Here is a 21,165-nt window from a genome sequence, read left to right as displayed (position 1 = left end):
TGTAATTTGGCCCACTCACACGGATCAAGGAACTCAGGACCAGAGAAGTCAGGTTAATTCCTAGCTCTATCCAACTTGTGCTGGGGACTTGGAGTAAACCACGTAATCTTTTTTCTATAAAACAGGGATGATTATTACTGTCCTTACCCCCAGTGGTTCTGACCCAGGCACCGCCCTTGTAGGGGACACTGGGAAGAGTTTGGGTATATTTTTGTTTGTCATCATCGGGGAGCTACTTACCTCCGGGACCCGAGGAAACCAGGGATGCCAGCTGCCCTGCAGTGTGAGGCACAGTTGCACTGGATAAAGAATTGTTCTTTATAGACATCCAGAAACGCCCTCTTGAGATCCACTGACCAGACCTTTGTGAGAGTCACATGCTGCCATGCACATGGGAGCACTTTGAAGTACATGGCACATGCTCAACAAAGAGAAGACAGTGTCCTGCTGTCCTACCTGCTTGATAAACTTGTCCTTTTCTCAGAGGACATTTGGGAATATGACATATCCTTTGAATAATATTTATTATGTTTCTTTCCAAAAGAAATTTGAATACGGTGGTCCTTTCTTTTAAGGACAGCGTTGACCATTTTCTGTCAGTATCACTTGACTTTCATTATTTTTGTTTACTTTTGGCTGTAAGAAGACTATTTCCAGAAGAATAGCAAATGTAATAAATGACACTCAGTGGACTGCAGGTATACAAAGCTGTTTCCTGCATTGAGACGGATTGTGAATGATGAGCCTTTTCCTGCTTCCTTAGGCCCCGGTGGATCTTGTAAAGGAGGAGGACTGATTGTTGTACTATTTTGCTTCTCTTCTTCCCTGACCTCTATTTCCTATAAGTAGTCTCCTTCTCTTCTTCTGTCTCTCTCTGGCTAAGAATATGGAGCCATTTTTGGGGGAGATATTTTCTGTGGCCATTAACAGGCTTTTTAAGATTCTCCAGAAGCTAAATGGGTCAAAGAAAAGGATGTGGCCACATTTCTATGTGATTTCATGAAGCTGTTGATATGCACTAAACTTTGGAGGAGGTTATATGTAAAGAACTTAGAAGGAAGGTATACATATTACATATAATATACATATGATATCAACCTTTATTTTTATTTTTATTTATTTTTGTAAGATTTTATTTATTTATTTGACAGAGAGAGACACAGCGAGAGAGGGAACACAAGCAAAGGGAGTGGGAGAGGGAGAAGCAGGCTTCCCGCGGAGCAGGGAGCCTGACGCGGGGCTCGATCCCAGGACCCTGGGATCATGACCTGAGCCGAAGGCAGATGCTTAACGATTGAGCCACCCAGGCGCCCCTCAACCTTTATTTTTAAAAAATTGTTAGCCAATAAGTGTTTTTTTTTTCTTCGTTACTTCTGAGTCAGAGTTTTATATGTGTGGTGTTGAGTCTGAGCAGAATCTTTTCTGTTTCAGAATCTTCATTGTAGGTGGCTCAGATGGTTGGACGTCTGCCTTCGGCTCAGGTCATGATCTCCAGGTCCTGGGATCGAGTCCCACGTCGGGCTCTCGGCTCAGTGGGGAGTCTGCTTCTCCCTCTCCCTCTACCTTTCCCCCTGCTTGTGCTCTCTCTCTCAAATGAATAAATAAAAAAATCTTTAAAAAAAATCTTATTTTATTTAACATGTTTTGAGAATTTGAGTGAAAACTATTTTTGAAATGATTTACCATTGTAAGTACTTTCAAGGAACTGGAGAAATAATTCAGCAAAAAGAGGTGTTCACTAAGGTGTCTTCTTCTATAATGACATTGTTCATCTGTTTTGTTTTTAAACAGAGACAAAGCCTGGAGGACACAAAAATGGGAGGAAAGGAGGACTTTCTGGAAGTTCATTTTTCACATGGTTTATGGTCATTGCATTGCTGGGAGTCTGGACATCAGTAGCTGTCGTCTGGTTTGATCTTGTTGATTATGAGGAAGTTTTAGGTAAGAATTTTGGTGTTGTTTCTTATGTGAATTTGTAAGCATGAAAGACATCCTTTAGTAATCTTAAAGATTTATCATATTTTGGGGGTAATTTCTGTAGCCTTTCAGTTGTTCTCAACAGTGTAGAAACAAAAGGGGGTGTTATCAGGGTTACCTGGGAGTAGTGGCTTTTCAACTTCTTCGAACATAATCTGTAGTAAAAATAAAAAATAGGTATTTATTGTATGTATATCACACAGGAAAGTTTTATCAAACAGTACTTAACTATTAGGAAATGCAGTACTATATCATTTCTATTCCATCTTGTTATATTATGAATTTTAAACATTTATGAGCCACTGAATTTATATCAGGACCCAGTTTGCTAGACCCTTCCTTAGAGAGCATTTGGAAGCACACCCCATTGTCTTTGTTGGAATGAATCAGTGTGTGTGTATGTGTATATGTGTGTATTGGTGTTGGTATAGGGGTGTGTGTGTGTGTGTGTGTGTGTGTGTGTGTGTGTTGGGATAGGTGCTGTCTGTATGCTGTTGAGGAGGTTGCGATGTTATTTCTGATAGTTGTCTTCCTTTCTCCTTGTTTTTCCTTTTCTCTTCCCATAATCACTGCAGTTTTTCAATACTTTTTACATTAATGATTCTTTACCATTTTTGGAGTCATACTCCGAAGTCATAAAGTCTTTTTTTCAATTGAGATAAAATTTACATAACATAAAATTCAATATTGTTAATATGTGAAGATGTACAGTTTACTGGTTTTTAATATATTCCTCATGATCTAATTCAGAATATTTCCACCACCCCCTCCTCCTCTCTCCTGGCAAACATATATTTCTGTGTCTATGATTTTCTTACTCCTGACATTTCATATAAATGGAATCATACAATATGTGGCCTTTTGTGTCTGCCTTTTTGCATTTAGCATACTGTTTTCAGGGTTCAGTGCTTACTCCATTTTATAGCTGAATAACATTCCATTGAATGGATACTCACCACATTTTGCATATCCATTCATCAGTGATGGACCTTTGAGTTCTTTCCACTTTTTGGCTATTGTGAATACATACATACAACTAGATCATTAAAGATCTAGTTGAAAGTGTGGACCCTGTCACTGAAAAAAATGCATGCTCATCTATATGTACCGTGTTGCATAGAATACCCCATCCCTTCCATAAAGCCTTCTGTACTTCTGCTTTAGATGTTAGATTATAGCCGTCTTTCGATGGGGTGGGGGGAGGCAAAACATGCTTATGGATAATCTGCCGTTTGTTGCAGTTTTTCATTGTTACTTAAAGGAGAGTGTCTCTGGATAGATGATAGAGTAATAGAGGAAGAATTTTAGTTCGGAGACAAACTTCTGAGTAGATCTGTGCTTTTGTTGACTTACAGTGATATGTTGCTAGGGAACATCTCTTAAGCAAAAGAAGAGATTAAAAATGTTTGTACGTTTAAGGGCAAGTTAACAATTTTCGTGTTTTTACATGCATGCAGCCAAAGCAAAGGACTTCCGTTATAACTTATCGGAGGTACTTCAAGGTAGGCTATTGGAGATACATTTTAAGTCTACTTGTGTTAGTCTCTAAAACCTCATCCTTATTCTATTAATTTAGTTATCCCCTGCATCAGAGAAAATAGGTGGTAGGACCAACTTTTCCCTTTGTTTGTCAGAAAGTATGGTATTTTCTGTCTTTTTAATGTTATTTGAGCTCTGTGCTATAGATAGCCTCCACCTGCAGATCAACGCTTCTTATTTATATTTTCTTAGCCATAGAAATGATAACTTCCTTATCTCTCCGTTATTAATTTTTATTTTTATTTTTAATGTGTGTGTGTGTGTGCTTTCTAAACCAGATTTCTACATAGCTAGTTAACTATTTTCCTAAGTAGAACGAGGGCTCTGGGAGGGTAAAGATTGATCACAGCCACTCTACTCCAAAAGTTCTGCCTGCTCTCCTGCAGTGTTTTAACTTAACGTTTTATTAAAGAGATGGTAACAGTGCTGCAGACTGATTTTTTAGTACTAACGCTGTATTTGTGGATGCTGTTTAAAATATTGCTCTATGTGATGTCTCCTCACAGCCATTGTCCAATGCTGAGTTCTAAATGATGTTGGTTTTAGAATGTTTTTTAGGGAATTGAATGTGTTTGACTCACGTTTGGAGTACTAAACATGGCAGTGTTCCTAGATGATAAAGCCTTAAGATAACATTTTACTCTGCTTGAAGAGGAAAGGCTCTGAGAGTACTGTCTTTTCAAGTGGTCTGGTTTAAGCTTTTTTTTATTTTTCCTTGATAGTAGATGGCCAGTGCTAGTTAAGTTTTAAGTGGGATAACGAAGTTTTCCTTTGTCGTTTCAGGAAGCCAGTTTTATATACTGCATTTCCAGTATATAAAAGTCTTTTTTTTTAAGTTGATTCATGATGTTTCTGTTATGAATCATTATTGTAAAATATAAAATTAATTGCGCTCTTATTTTTAGTACTTATACTTGGCGTTAATTATTTATACTTAGTCTTTATTTGAGGCTTGGTAGGTGTTCTCTTTATTTTCAGTATTGATGGTGGTGAGGAACTTTCATACTGTAGAAGCATTACATTTTATGTAACTTAGAAATCATTAATGTTTCTTATTTATGTTGAAATTTTTACCAAAATTATTTTTGGCAACATAATAAAAAAATTCAGCTAAAATGATTAAATCAGCAGATTGTTAAAACTTTAAGGAAAATATTATCTCAGTTATATTTCTTAGATTGTAAGGCAAACATTTCCTGAATCTATCATTTTTAGGTAAGATCTTCACTTAACACTGCTTTTCAGGATTCAGAGAGCAAAGAATTGCATTGATTGGTAATATTTATGACTGATGGTCAGGACTGTAATAAGGGGTAATACCTTATCAAACTTGTTTTCCCTTTTCTTCCCATCCATTTTTTCCTCCCTCTTGCAGGAAAACTAGGAGTCTATGATGCTGATGGTGATGGAGATTTTGATGTGGATGATGCCAAAGTTTTACTAGGCAAGTAGACATTTTATTTTTTGTTAATGGTGATCTTTGCCTTGATAATATCTGTGTCCAGTCACACACATTTTATGGAAAATATTTCCCACTTCAGTTCTGTATTTCATTCTTACTGAAATGTTAATGGCTTAATTGTTTTTCCATGGATTTATATTTCAATATACTTTTATAAATGGGTAAGTATAGACTTCTTGTACATATATTTTCAATAAGCATAATTTCATATCTGTGTTCAGATTTAAAGCAGTTCCTAATCTGGACTTAATATTTGAACATATAGATAAGGTACTAGCCTGTTTTCAAATATGGTAATTATAGTCACTTTTGAGCATTAGTTGACGTAATTCACTTCCATTTGAAAATGTAAGTTTCTAAAGGCTTACATAAATCCATTTTGAAATAAAAATTGTGGTAGCCGACATTTTAAAATGTCCTATGCCTATTTTAAAGGTAACATTAAAATATGAACCAGTAGTTTTTGGCTGGGTTTCTTTATTTTAGAAATCTTGAACCCTTCTCTTTCTACCACCAGAATTACCTGTCTTTATCATTGAGATATTTCTTGTAATGTATAAATATGTGATATTCCCTCATTTGTTTTAAAATGCTGCCTTCCTAGAAAAAAACGATGTTAATTTTAATATGCAAGTTTTATATGATCTGGCCTAGTGAGATATGTGTTTCTGCTTGTTAAAGAGCATCACTTCCTTTGTTTTACTATGTAGTGTTACATGTATTAAAATTTTGTATACTAAAGTACTTAGAAAAATAATAAATATGTCATGGTAATATATACTATACTTACTAAAGTAATGATGCAAAGAAATTCATCCTAGACACACAATTTTGTGTTTATCTTATGGATATGAAAAAAATGGGAGGGTATCACATCTATAACCAATATGAATAAATAGTTTTAGGTAGATTAATCTTAACTTCCTTATAAACAGTAAGTTCTAAATATGAAAAAAAGTGTTTTAGTTGTGATTAAATGTAATTTAGCTTCTTAATTTTGACCTTAGTTTGTTTTCTTATACTTCTCAATGGGAATTATATTTGCTACTTAACAATGGAAGTTTACTCTCAATGAAATTTTTTTCCTCTCTTAACCTTAATGGAATTTTCTATATAATTTTGTCATTACGTTTTTTCTAATTTTTTATGGATATAGTAAATCTAAATCTAAATTTTTCTATGGATATAGTAAATCCTCAGAAGACTATAATCCTAGACATGCAAAAGAAGTAAAATGTATAGAATTTAACCTATCAGAATGATGCTAATTTGCTTGCCTATAAATGGTTTATTACTCCATCGTATTACTTTACTTTAAATGATGGATTCTGAATAGTTATCATTTTAAAGATAACTTCATGTGGGCCATGTTTCCTCATTTTTAGGAATAATATTACTTCTCATCTGCTATATTTTGTTGGGTTTTTTTTTTTTTTGGCTTGAAGTCAGCTATGTGAAAAAAATAAAATCAACAATGTGGTCTGTCAGATAGGAAATATCAACTATTAAAAATTAAAATGTTATTTCTTTATAGAGCACACTGATTTCTATAGAAACTTACATTAATAACTTGATTTTTAGTATTTTAGATTGCAAGAGTTTATATCCCGTAAGGTTTTTCAGCAACCATTAAGAGGCTAATTAATTGAAACTAAAAACATTGCCATTTGCAGTAGACATTTATTTGGTATGGGCAAATCATAACTTGTTCCTTTTATAAGAATTATATATTTGGAGGAACCAAATTTGGTGAATCTCAGAGTTCATTTTGGTAATTTGACTATTAAATGCACAAAGGCTAAAATAAAGGATTTTATCATATAAAGGTACTAATTCATAGTTAGCTTATGGCTTTACAGTTAGCCGAAATAAACCAGAGGTGAGCTGTCAGGCTCACTTATGTCCTCTGACCTTATTTCTATAGTGATTGAATTTTCTGCATGAAATACAAGCTTGACTAGAATTGAATTCTATGACTAAAGGTCTTTTTTAGTTTTGTGAGGTAATTGTAGCTTAGTTGTGCCTCTGTTACTGGCAGGTGGTTGCAAAGAGAGAGCCTGATGAGATTCTTGGGGTACAGAGACATTAATGGGCTCTGTATCTTCAGGGAGAGGTTATGGGGGAGCGAATTCAGTGAGTGTGTACCCAAAAAGAAGCCAGGCTTCCTGGGTGTACTCTCGTTGGAGAGGCAGCTCAGGAGTAAGGGTTTGGATTAAGGCACCAGGAAACCAAAGGGCAGATACAGGTAGGAAGCTAGAGATTAGGGGAGAGCTTGTAATAACAGTTGAAATATGCTCAGCTTTCATAGGTTTGGCATTTCTTTCATAAGTATTTCTTTCTGCATTCTTAACTTTGCATAATCTAAATCTTATCAATTTGAGGAAGTGTACACATTCATATTTACATTGCACATTTTAAGATTTGGTTTTTCTTGTGAAATATAAAGAGAGAATGAAATATGTGTGAGTAAATCAAGATATTCTGAACAGCCATCATTAGTTTTATTTCATTGTTTCTGGCCATGGCCCTTATGATATACTTTGAAAATGTTCTAAGCCTTTCCTAGTTTACATAGCTTCCTACTTTTGTGGCCAAATTACTTAGAATAAAATATCTTTGATATCGGTTTGGCTTATTGAAAACTACATTGCTGGAAATTGTATTCTTTGAAAACTTGTTTCCCGAATAAAATCAATAGGAAAATGATCCAAGGACCACTTGCTAAGAGTAACATCCTTTTAGAGTAATGCCACCTAAGGATTGCGTGATTGTCCTTTTGTCCATGACTAGCACCTAGCTGCCTCCATATCAGGTATGGCTGGAGAACAAAAGGGAAGCCAGTCAACAATTCCTAGAGCCTTGATAAACATTTGTAGACTGGACAGACGCATAAGTGAACTAGATCTTGTCCACTCAGAGGTGCTCACACCCTGCCCTTGGGTTCAGGCCTGCTGTTAGAGGCTAAGGAATTAATATACCCAGAATATTTCCTTTTTCACTTTGGAGTAATATTTTTGTCTAAAGAACCACAGGAAGGTTGTTGCATAGTTGGGTCTATAGTTTGTTCAGATACTTTTACATATTTGTTGAATACTTCAGCTTGTCATACTGAAGGCTGGTAAAGTTTTATATTTTATATTTGATACTTTGAAATACTAATATTTGAAAATGGAGAAAAATAAACATGTTTATTAGAAATATACAGCTATAGTGTTTTAAGGCAGGAAGAAGAAACAATGTTATTCCCACAGAGATTTCAGTGGGAATACAGATCTCCTCTGTTCATAGCACTTGTCAACTGTTAGATTTAGTGAAAAAATATTCTAGTTGTGTCAACAAGTAATTTAAATACCAAAAATACTAACTGCAGTTTGTTTTCTCCCCCCGACCTCCACCTATGAACAATGATATGATGTAGTTCTTCTGGGCACTGAAGTGAGGAAAATACACTGTATACTTTAATATTTATGCTAGCTGTCTCATTGTTGTACCTTCCTGCCCATCTTGATTCCTGGCTGTTATGTTTACATGGAGAAACGTTGAGCCGCCAAAGCCCAACCTACTGAATGAGGGTGGTTAGCATCGGAAAAGCTCTCAAGTCATGGATGTTCACAATTCTTATAGCCAGAACTGTCTACCCTGTGTTTTTTCTCTTTCAGAATTACGGGTCTTGCTATATAGGGCGTGCCCAGTATTGGTGGATTTTGATATTTACTGGGCTGAGAGATATTTCTTACCCGAAGCCAGTTACTAAACAGGAAAAAAAAATGATAAAACCAATGTATACGTTGCTTTCTTTCCATCGTGATGGCCTGTTTTGGGACTAATACTTAAACAACAGGAGTCACGGGTCTTTACAGTAGAAGCTAATTTCTGGGGCTTATGTGAAGAGGACTTCAAATATTCCTGTTGCAAATGACCGGCTGGGTCCTTGATCAAATTTAATATTGGTTAGCAGAGTGAATTATTATTAATAGCTGATGCTTATTATTGGTCAGAATTATAGGACCATGAGTAAGTAGCCAGAGCACTGTAAAGCTAACATTTGGTAGTGTGAACATTTGATTATCTGATATAATTTGAATAAATTTATGTTCATCTGTGGATGCTATAAACAGTAATCTTGCTAGTCATATTAACCCCAGAGTTTCTTAAGTAAACTCTAGGTCCGAAGGGGAAAAGTGTGAGGAAATGAACCTTTTTATTCGATGAATATTTATTGATATATGTAAATGCTTGTATAATCAACTCTCGATAATACCTGGTTGGTAAATCAGCAAACGTGGAGGCTGTCAGAAGGCTCTATCTTTTTACCCTCTATTACTTTTGTTCATTCTTCCCATTGACGTTAATCAGTCGATTTTGGCTAACACAATTTTGTGTTTGGGGCTCTAGATTCTCTTAATGAGAGAAAGGCAAACCTAGTTAGGGGCTGGTAGGAATGGTTGAGGATTGGTCAAATTGTGCCTTTCCTGTAGTACATGATTGAGAGTTGATTGTAAGGTGTGCATCTTAATCAGTTTCTTTGTTTTCCGAAGTATCTTTTCTGTTAACTTCTGTGACCATGATGCACATCCTTTTTGAGATCACTCTTCCTCAACTTCTTTTTTCCACCTAACTGCTCTCCTTATTTTCTCTTTCTCTCTTCCTTTATTCTTATGTAGGCCTGACCAAAGATGGCAGTAATGAAAATATTGATTCTCTTGAGGAAGTCCTTAATATTTTAGCAGAGGAAAGTTCAGATTGGTTTTATGGTTTCCTCTCATTTCTCTATGATATAATGACTCCCTTTGAAATGCTAGAAGAAGAAGAAGAAGAAAGCGAAACTGCAGATGGTGTTGATGGTACGTCACAGAACGAAGGGGTTCAGGGCAAGACTTGTGTCATTTTGGATTTACATAACCAGTAACTTTGATTCAGGGACTGAAGTCATTGGCTTATGAAAACCCGAAGCAGTGTCCTGTTTCTTTCTTTCCTTTGCTCACCCAGGGCTTCACGAGCAGTGGGGCAGCTGTGATCAAACAGCACAAGGCAACGTGTGATCTTTCTCCCCAGTCCAGCTCCTAGCTAGTCCCTTGCTCGGCTTCCCCACTTCTAGTGAAGAAAGGGGCACTCCTCATTCTTGTAGTAGTCTGCAAAGTGCATTGAGAATGATGTTCTTGGTGGTATAATTGGTTTCTGTATCGTTTTGTTTCAACTTATGTTGTATTCACTGAACTAAATTTAGAAACTTCAGAGCAAATTGTTTTGTGATTAACCCTTGATGCTTGTCTTTCTAACACACTATTACTTGAGATGATTATAATGGACTTGATTATAAAAATGTTTCCAGCATGATTCATAAATTAAATGATTCTCTGTTGATCTTTAACATGACTGGTGTGTAAAGTGATGGTTCTTTAACACGCTGATATTTTTTTGTTGTAATTTGTTGAGGTTAACTGATTTGTCAGATGGGTTAATACAAATTTCAGTGTAAAATTCTGTATTAATGGTGCTTTTAAAATAATTTGAAAATAACCCCATGTTTTTGCCTTAGGGTAGTGAAATTACTGTATTCAGATAGTAGTAGGTCTGAATATTTCTGTATGAAAGCAAAATTTATTTTTAATTTTATTTCCAAATATACATCCAGAGAAAGTAATTTGTATTTTTTTTAAGCAGGCATATTACACCAGAGGGAAAATGTGAATATGTATCTTAATGCTGTACATATTAAAATTATTCATCCTAAATCAGTCTTTTTCCATTTTTTCCTGTATTTTCTTATTAAGTGGCTTTCACCTTTGGCTTAGGTAGAATATGATTTTTAGATGTATAAATTAAATTTACCAAAGTGATAATTCTTTTCAGGAAAATACATTTTTTTTTTTTTGCCATTAGAAGACCTTAAAAACATTTTTGAATCAGTTCATTTAAAATGAGTTTGCTTCAGTAATAGCAAAAGGAACTGTATCAGCTGTATATAACATGCATTCATAAAATGAGATTTCATCTGTTTCCTTACCGCTTGAAAGCGATTAGGACCTCCAGTTTCTGTTACCTTTTAGGGAGTGGTGTTTCGTGTTTTTAAATCTGTTCGACCTTCTTTGAAACTTAACTTGGCTTTGATTCCTCATAGAGCTTAAAATTCAAATATGTTTCTATTTTTGAACATTTTATTTATTTAACTCTAGTAATTTCTCCTTTTCGAATATTCATTCCTTATGTTTTCATATGTAACCAAATTGCTTTCAGTAAGTGGAGAAGTCATCCATTTTTTTCAGAGGGGAACATGACAAATTTAGTTTCTCTGTTGGGAATCAGGATCCTAGGCTATCCAGCTATTTGTAAGTATGTATCACAACTCAGCCATAGCCAGAAAGTTAAAAGTATCAAATCAGAACACAGGAAAATTCCGCCTTTACCCGCCACTTATATGTGTCAGAAGTTTGAAACTGTGCAGTTTGCTCATCTTAAAAAGCATTATTTTAAAGCTACTTTTGCATATGGCTGCACACATTGTACATTGGACAGTTGATCTCCTAAAGCTTACATGGCTAGTAAAACTCTAGTTTGTCTTTCCCTAATTAATCAGGGAATATGTTTCATTCTGTTCATGTTTCTGACAGTGAAAAGCTTCTGATTTTGAAATGTTAATATCCTGGAACACATAAGTATGATTTTAATAATGTGCTTTTTGAAAGTTTATGCGGTCTTTGTCCATATTGATTGTGTCTTCCACTTTGAGTTGGAGTACTGTGAAATATCAACTTTCATTAGGTTTAAATGAAAAACAATCTTGGGCCTCACTCTCAACAAAATTCACATAGCCAAATGTCTGAGATGTATTTTTTAAAGCAGTCTTATTTTTCCATGCTTCATGACTACTAACTCTAGAAGATGTGTGGTCAGTTCGAGAAGTAAATGGATTAAATTTGTGTGTTAAAATGTTTGCAATCATTAATTTCTCATCAGGCTCTTTTTTTGTCATGATAATGATACTAATGCATGTTGTATGTACAGAAATTAATTATGCTTTATTTTTGTAAGTGAAAAATGACGTGAGGAGCTAATTTTCTATTTATCTAATACCCCCTTTAGTCAGCCCTGTTGAAACGTCTCTGACGAAGGTAAAAGGTAGGGAGCTGGTGAACCCCTGACTTCTGTGACTTCCTTCAACTTGTGGCTAAGGCTTGTTTTGGTGAGAAAAAAATCAAGTTGTTTGCAAAACTAGTGTGGAGTATTTTGAAGCTGATCAAAATTACTTTGCGTAAATTTTATTTATTGTATCTGTTACAATTTTTGATTTTTCTAAGGATTTATTGTATGATTTTCTGTTTCATAGTATAAATATTTCCCTAGCTTTATGCCTTCTATGCTTATTAAAAAGGCAAAATTGTATTCTGTACATTTGAATATTTATTTGTAGTTAAACGGAATTTTGAGTTGTATCACATTTACTCTGCTGTTCTAACTTCAAATACCCAGAGGAACTTGGCAGCATGAGTTCCGTATACAGATGTAGTCGTGTCTCCTCAGAGCTGGCCTGCTTGTTTCTTTAGATGCACTGCCATGTGTCCAGTTCGGTTCTCTGAAGTTTGGCTCAAAAACGAGGAGGTGGCCCTCTGGGGATTTCTTTTCTGCACTGTAGCTCCTTTCAGCCCCGATTGTCTCCGGGACATGACTGATGGGGTGTCAGTCATTTGGAGAACCATCTTCTGGGTGCTGGTCGTATCGAATCCCTGAGGCCTCGCCACCAGCTTGCTGCCTGGGAGAATTGCCTAGATGCCTCGGGCATAATGGAATGCTGGGCGATCCTGCCTTTTCATCTTGTGCTCGATTCTTTCTTCTAGGAACTACCTGCCTGTCTCATAGAGCTATATCCAGAGATGTAAGAAAACTTTCCTGCTTGAGTTCTGGTTTGTTTTTATTTACAGTTAGCTAGACTGAATAAAAATGTTTTCTGTGTACCCTGAAAAAGCTTGGGAGATTTCTCAAAAGTAGCTGTAGGCATAGGCAGGTATTCTTAATTTGATCGATCCCTTCGTAGATACACCTTTTGGTGATTGATATCAGGATCCTCTTTAAATAAGATCCTGGTCTATAAAATAAGTAGTTTTCTGTGATTTGGGCTGTGGAATTTTCTTTGGTTACAATGTATTTGGGGCATTTTCATGAAATTCACTGACTCACACTTGATTATCACAAGTTGATTGACAGAATGGTGTGCCAAATTCTCTGCTTCTGATATTTGTTGAGATTTCTATAACCAAGTAATACATGGGAGTATTACTGTGAGGTCCTGGAAGTTAGGAACCAGGTCTTAGGCTTCAAGTCTGAGCCCAATATAGGATATTTATTAAATATTTGCTGGGATAATTAGTCTTGATGAGTGATAACCTCAGAAGTTACCCATTGTCTAATAAAACACTGAGGGTTTTTTTTTTTAAACCAACTTAAGTGAAAAAATTATTGGACTTTTTTTTTTTTCAAGAGAAACATTTTGAATTTCATATGGGAAACTGACCTGTGCTAACTGATGTCTTCCCATGAGCTTTCCAGTGTCTTTTTTTTTTGTTCGTATTTGAGTCTGCCTTCTTCATGCAAACTTCCAGTCTCTGGTTACAATCCCTTCCTAAACTTTGAGTCATTCCATTCTCTTACGTTCTGATCTTCCCTTCCCCACTTACCATAGAGCATTGGAAGGTTTGTAGCTCTTTTTTCAAAAATGTCTGTGATAATATTGTTACACCATCTATTTTTGGTGTATGCACGGGCATGCATTTTAGCCAAACTAGACTTCCATTCTAGAGCAATTCTTTACTTCTTTTTGCTGTATGGTTACTCTGATGGTTTTTAAGGTGATTACTGGTAATAGCACTGTTAACTTTTTGAGAATTTTTTAACAGAAATTTAAAAAAACAGGTTTTATGTTCTGCCCTTAAAACATGAGTTTTAGAGCAGAGAACCGTTACTTAGGCATTTGGGACCTTTCATTTTATTTTATTTTTTTGCCATCTGTAGTCAGTGTTGAAATAAACTGTGATGTTTCAGTATGGGAAGGAGGAAGATGAGAAACTGAAGCTCAGGGTGACTCAACAGGTCCCACCAGGGCCTGTGGGAGTGACGGAAGTGACCAAAGTACAAAGTGATACCCAGCCGACCAAGTCTATGGCCAACTCTCCGAAAACCTGCAGAGCTACTTGGGTTTCTGTAATGGAGCCAGTCTTCTAAAATTATGTCTGTTGCATGTGGTAGGACCACAGGTCCAACCATTGGCTTAATGATTCAGCATTTGTATTTTGATACAGAATATTTCATCTTGAAAATGTGTGTGGGATAAGCGGCTCTGAGGCAGTTGCCAGAATAACATTAATTACTTTTAGGCAACTCATGTTTTCAGGGCAGAACATAAGACCTGTTTTTTTAAATGTCTGTTAAAAAATTCTCAAAAAAGTTAACAGAGCTATTAACAGTAATCACCTTAAAAACCATCAGAGTAACCATACGGCAAAAGGAAGTAAAGAACATGGTGATCACTTCTTCTTTGCCATTCCCTTTGGCTGCAGCCACTTCCTGATGCTTTTTTGATGACTGCCTTCAGTTGGAATGTATTGTAGCAACAAAAACAACTTTCATCCCAGTGAATTACAGAACATCAAAATGCTTCCTTTTCAGGCTCTGATTGATACAATTTTCTATATACTACTTGGGAACTATTTTTAAGGAGTTACCTTATATTGTCATGAATTTTACTGCTTGATAAGTTCCCCCTCCCCTTTTTTTTAACCCCTGGGCATTGACTATGGTAGTAGAGAGAGAAAAGGAGAAAAATAGGGCATGCTTGTTGATTTTTGACAGTAAAGGGAGTCCACATCAACCATAGTTACAAATTTAATTTGGTCTATAATTAGGAATTATATACAATTATATAAAAGCAAAGTCTTACATACTTGCCTTGTGTTTTTCTCTGGGGCCACTTCTCTAATGTCCACAAAGGTTTTTTTTTGGTTGTTCTAATTTTTCTCTATATGCTGTCACCAGTCCTGCATCACCACTAACTCCTTCTCCACCACTGGGCTTCACGTCGTTTATGGAAAAAGATCTCTTCTTAATTTACCTGAACGGAGCCTGTGTAAGGTGCTCACTGTGGTGACAGAGTTACTCTTTTAGTAGGTATTCAAAACCTTTCCCATGCTCTTCCATCTTCCAGGGTCACTTTATTCTGCTGGAAAGGCGATTTTGCTTTCAGCTTTACCAACATAGTCATCTTTGGCTTCAGTTCCATTGTCTTCCTCTCTCTACACTTCATAGCATTTCTTTATTCTCAGAATTTTCTTCATTGTTTCCTCTCATTGATCATTTTTGCAGATGTTGCATCTTCTGGTTTCCAAAGTCAAGTCTTTGCCTGCATCTCCCCCTGCATCTTCTGGCCTCATAATTTCTCTCTCTTGCTAGCTCTGTTCCTGTTCCCCGTAGGCATGCCTTTTGTTTCCTCTAGCCATCAAACATGCAGACACAGTGAGATCATGCAAACCCTTATTCCTTTCTGCCTCCCTGGGAACCGTGGGAAATTTCACATATGAGCAGTTGTCTTCTAAGAAGAAGGCAGTCAGGGGTCCCCATCAGCACCCTGGGTTTTTGGTCACCCTTTTCCCACCTATGTTGTCTCATTGTAATGTGACCCCCTCTTCCACTGCTTGTAAAACTATAACCTGAAGAGCCTTATGGGACATTTAATAGCTAACAACTCAGTAATGTCCTCATCCTAAACCTTTGTTCCTGCCTTCCTTCCTAAAACTGCACTTTTGACTTGAAGAATACTGTATTTCTTGACTCTCCTCTCATTTCTTGTTATGTAGGGGCTTCTCTGTTAACTTCCTCTTTTCTTGGTACTGTGCTTGATGCCTTCTCTGCTGTCTTTATCCTTTCTTTCTGAGACTGGATGTGGTAGTTGTGGTTTAAATATTAGCTCTGTCTTTATCATGTCAAAAATACTGAAAGCTTATTGACTATATTCTTTAAGTTCATCAACTTTAGCTAAAGTTGATACTTTGGAATTTTGTACAGTGCATTGCACATTGTATGTCTCACTTTAAGGATTTGTGCCCAAATCCCTGGAAAAGTTTTAAATGAAGCACTCATTATTTTTTCCTGTTTCACTAAGCAAATGCTAATCTAATATTTTATTAATGTCAAAAGTTAACTCTAGCCTTTTCTCTTCTTTCCTTTTTTTTAAAGATTTTATTTATTTGTCAGAGAGAGAGAGAGCACAAGCAGGGGGAGCGGCAGGCAGAGGGAGAGGGAGAAGCAGGCTCCCTGCTGAGCAGGGAGCCCGATGCGGGGTTCAATCCCAGGACCCTGGGATCATGAGCCGAAGGCAGACACTTAACCCACTGAGCCACTCAGGCGTCCCAACTCTAGCCTTTTCATCAATATAGCTCTTTTGACTGTGTCATAACAGTGGGCTTTGGTGGTTGGGTTGTCTGATTCTGATTCTTACCACTCTGCTTTTTAACAGGAAAATCTGGGCATGCGTTGAGAGAACATGCAGGAGTCAGGAGAGGGACATGAACAGCATTAAACATGCATTTTAATGTTTTATGCTCATTTCTTTTGCACACTGGATAATGCCCATGTATTTAAAAGTTGGTATTACAAGAATAAGTTTGATATTTGATTCTGAAATAAACTTTAGTGGGGAGTGGTCCAAGATGGCATTCAGTATTATAAGGTGGCATGCTGTTTTTAATAGAGTTTAGGAAAGATTCAAGTTTTATCTGTGAAAAATGATTTGTCACACACACACACAAGTTATGATTCTGTATGTATATAAGTAATTGGACAGGTATAGATAGCCGTATGAAACAGTTCACATTTCTTTTTTAAATGGAGTCAGTAGTAAGACATACACTAATACTTTTTTCCAGAATAATGATGATGATAATTTCTTTTTTTTTGAAGTATAGTTGACACACAATATTCCATTAGTTTCACATGTACAACATAGTATTTCGACAACTCTACATGTTATGCTGTGCTCACGACAAGTATAGCTACCATCTGATGATAATGGTATTTTCAACCAAAATAAATTGCCATTCTCAAATGGACTATCTCAGTTGATGGAAACAAATTGCAATGGAGAGAGAAAGAGAAAGGAATTTAGGAATGGGGGATGATTTGACTAATATAACAGGAGTGAAAGCACCTCATGCTGAAAGTGGGGGTGTGATTAGGGTTTTGAAAAACACAGAGTGGGTCCTGCTTGGGGGCTTTCTTGTACAACCGTAGCCATTTGTTGCTGAGTGACAGATGGTGCTGCCCCCACAGGAGGTTACCAGTAATCACCACACCTCCCACTCTAAGAGCCTAGGAAGTGGGTTGGCAACTTGGAATGCCACCTTGGAAAGTTTGCTGATACATGAGTATAAAATAGCATTTATGTGATCAGGAGAGAGAACTGAGAACATCAGTTGACTGGGATGCCAAATACAGCGTGGTTAGAATGAGAGTGTACTGCGAGGTATAGGGTATTGACGTGTGTTAGAGGTTAAACCCATTGTCAGAACTTTTATTTGCCAAGACAAGAAATAGAAAGCTATTGCAACGTTTTTAGATAAAGGGTAAAAAAATTAACATATACCTACATGATGGTGTCATTCTTACTTGTTTGTATAATTTCTTTTTATAAAGAAAGTTTGAGACCATAGAGGAAAAAAGCAATGATCTTTCAAACAGTAGAGATTAAAATTCTATCAAAATATGCTATCCTTTCTTTGGATGGCAATGATGATTGAGTAGGGGAGTGAAGTCCCCTGGTCCTTTCATGTGTGGTGCTTGTAATGGGTCGTCTGTGCCGAGCAGACGGCCACTGGTGATGCGGGTACCGCTGAGTGGGAAATGCTATTTCCAGTCGTAATTAGGTTTTTCTAAAGCCCACGATTCTTTCAGATCTGTGGCAAGTCATGAAGTTGGCTGACTTAATAAGGTGATTGCAGTGCATTTTTTGTTATAGTGAAAGTAAGGTTTCAAAATGACATCTAAATGATAGATATTTATGTGTCAAAGGTGTGTGTTTTTAAAATGGCGAGTTTAACTTAATTTGTTTAATGAAGGCATTGATTTTAACTATAGATATTTATTGTATTATTTAAAAAAATACTTTGTTTTTAATTCCCTTAGTATTTTCTGTTTATAACCTATTTTCATCTTGTAAATACCAACAGAAGGACCTGGTGGGGTAGCCAAGAGAAAAACTAAGGCTAAAGGTATTTTCTGTTCTTCAAATTAGCCTTGAGTGAATCAAATTTAATGCTTGAAATTGCATGACATTTTCTAGATACTTTAATGCAGTTACTAATGCTAAACATTGCTTTTTGATTTGGGCTGCACCTTTGGCCAGTAGTAGTTTTATCAAGACGTCATTAAAGAATTTCTTGCCTCAAGCCTATAATTTTAAGTAATTTCCTTTTTTATGGTATCAAAACTTTTGTAACAGTCTTTAAACTAAAAACATATAATGATATCATGATATTATACTACATATAAACTTACATCTAAACTTGTTATTGTCTAACCTAAAAGCTTTCTTAGTTTGAATTTTTTAATTACTATTGGAAGAAAAGATGAATTCTTCACTGATTGATTTCATTTCTTCAGAAGCTCTGGTGACACTTTGTCTTAGAGCATAATAAAAGCCAATGTGAGCACACTTGTAGTTTTCAATGAAATGAAAACTTAGACTTATAATCTGGAGTACTGCATTTCGTTGGTATAGAATTTCCTGTGTTTTGATATTTTAATTCTTTAAAAATCACTGTACCTGTCAACCATCATATGTAGGCTAACAGCTTATTATTACAGCCTTATTTTTTATATCCTTGTGGTTTTTCTTGTTCATATATCAGTATTTATGTCCGTTAGGGACAGGGGTATGGGAGAAGTGCATGTTTTTCTTTATTAACTTGTAATATTCTTTTGTGTTCAAGTGCTTGGCATATTGTTTTTAGTTTGTTTTTTGGTACAACATTATGACTGTGACTTGCAGGGTTTTGTGATTTGTATTTTAATTTTAAGATTAGGGAATTTTAATGTTTTAACTTTGTGTTCCATCTGAATAACTCCCAGGGAGGGAACCGTTTTTAACATTTTATTCTTATGTCACTATTTATGAGATAAATGGCCGACAAAGTAGAGTTTATACTTCTTGATCTGGAGAGACGAATCAGACATTAAAGATTTAATATTGTACAAGTTGTGCAGAACAGGATCGTACAGCCTTGAGTAAGAGCTCTGGCAGTGGTGGGATCCATGTCTCTACAAACAGCACTGAAGTAGGGGAGGGTTCAGACCGTTGCTGCTTTATGAATGCTATTCTGTATTTTTAGAAGGTCTTAAAAAGAGTTTCAGGAAGAATTGAATACATTTTGAGCTATGTGAATTTTACACGATTCTGATGGACCTAAACGTCTTCCACATTTTATTAAAGAAATCTTTAGTTTTCTTTGTTTCTGCTTAGATGCTATGTAATGCAGCAAATACCTTACTTCTTTTAGATTTCCTAATGAGGGAGCAAGAAGGTGGAATTCAAAGCTTTTGCTAGCAGCTCTATTAAACTTTATGTAAAACGGGTTGGAAGCAGGATTGGTCTTACACGAGATTTGGAATTAGCTGTATGTTCCATTTAATTGCTCCCCTGCCTATGAGCATGGATGAACAACATGTTGGCTTGAGTGGCTCTACATAAAATAACAGGAAAGCATATTTAAAGGAATACTGATTTCATAATGTTGAATATAAGCAGACAAGAATGTCTGCTTGTCATTTTAAGTACTATAGATAATGAATTTAAAATTTCACGCTCGTGGATATTGTTTTTTTCTTACTTAGCTAAGAAAATTAAATGGTATTTACTTTTTCATCTGTGCATTGTATTTGTTTTCAAGGCTTGTAAGCACAAATATTTTAAGGACATGATTTTTTGTTAGAACTAAAAGTTTTAAAATTATCTTTGTATGGATACTTGTAAGTTATGGAAATTTTTTTCTTAATGGTGCCAGTGTTCCTTTAATTATGTCATTATAATTGTGAAATGTGAGTTGTTAACACTTTGTGTAAAGTTTATGGATGGATTCATTTGAATAATATTGCATGTCAGTCTTTTTTTAAAACAAGTCATAACCTATTTCAAGCTGGAAAAATACGATGGCGAGTTTCTGGCATTTCTTTGGTAGCTGATATTTTGTAGAGGTTTGCATCTGGTTTTAACCTATTTAAAACTAGGGGATGAAAGTCACTTTCTGAATGAACATTTCATGTGTGTGGAGAGATAAAGACCATACTTTAGCACTAAGTTACTGTCCTGTGAATTAAGAGATGCTTTCAATAAACTTTTTTTCCTTTGATTGGAAAACCTGAAAGTTAAAGAACTCACTAAAGAAGAGCTCAAGAAGGAAAAAGAGAAACCTGAGTCAAGGAAGGAGAGTAAGAACGAAGAGAGAAAAAAGGGGAAGAAAGAAAAGGAGGATGACTGGAAGGATAAGAAAATTCCTGATGCAGATATATCCAGGAAAGAGTCTCCTAAGGGGAAAAAGGACAGAGGGAAGGAGAATGTGGGCCTAGACAAAAGTGCTAAAGCCAAGGAAAGTAGGAAAAAGTCCACAAATGTAAAGGATGCTTCTGGTAAAATGGCGTCCACAGACAAAGATGATGCAAAGAAAGGGAAAAGTTCTAGCAAACACGCACACTCAGCCGAGGGAAATAACCAGAAAAGAAAGAACTGAAAGCTCTAATATTGTCATCCCAGGAAATGGTAATGTTTATCGTGATTTGCTGCTAAATGGCATAGAAAATTTAGTATTGCTCCGGTTGGTGAAGATGTGTCAGATAGCCCTTGAATGTATTTATTGGTGCTCGGTACGTAAACTGTTTGAAATTTAGATGCACTGTCTTCCACATCTCAGTTTAAAAGATGACGCTTGTAAAAACCATGTAATAAAAATGTGATGTAATAGCTTCTGTTTTTATTAATTTATTGATCATGTATCCAGATAAATGTATATATATAATATGAATTGTAATGAACATATTAATCGACTGAATACTTTCATCGGAGCTAAATAAGAATGTTAAGATTTTCCACAGTGTGTATGCACAGAGTGCCTTTCAGGTGTGACAAATGCTCAGGTAGGTGGGAGGTTTTC

The 21,165-nt window shown here is 35.9% G+C and overlaps 1 protein-coding gene across 10 annotated transcripts in view; it reads left to right on the top strand.

Moving 5' to 3' along the window:
• Positions 1 to 21,165, top strand: part of ASPH (aspartate beta-hydroxylase) — a 197,024-nt gene that overhangs the window by 23,901 nt on the left and 151,958 nt on the right. For 4 of the 10 annotated variants that reach the window (XM_081816043.1, XM_081816041.1, XM_081816047.1 and 1 more), the window contains exons 2-4: positions 1,792 to 1,941; positions 3,435 to 3,479; positions 4,892 to 4,960. In XM_081816043.1, the coding sequence (XP_081672169.1) occupies positions 1,792 to 1,941; positions 3,435 to 3,479; positions 4,892 to 4,960 (264 nt within the window). Of the gene's footprint in view, positions 1 to 1,791; positions 1,942 to 3,434; positions 3,480 to 4,891; positions 4,961 to 9,642; positions 13,722 to 18,189; positions 18,232 to 20,383; positions 20,976 to 21,165 lie in introns of those variants that run through there. The other 6 variants (XM_081816049.1, XM_031023876.2, XM_081816042.1 and 3 more) reach the window with 4 other exon arrangements.

The sequence above is a fragment of the Leptonychotes weddellii genome, chromosome 4 (genome assembly GCF_054177405.1).
Source record: "Leptonychotes weddellii isolate Sample4059 chromosome 4, ASM5417740v2, whole genome shotgun sequence".
In the NCBI taxonomy this organism is placed as follows: Eukaryota; Metazoa; Chordata; class Mammalia; order Carnivora; family Phocidae; genus Leptonychotes; species Leptonychotes weddellii.
This window is presented reverse-complemented; position numbering and strand designations above follow the sequence as displayed.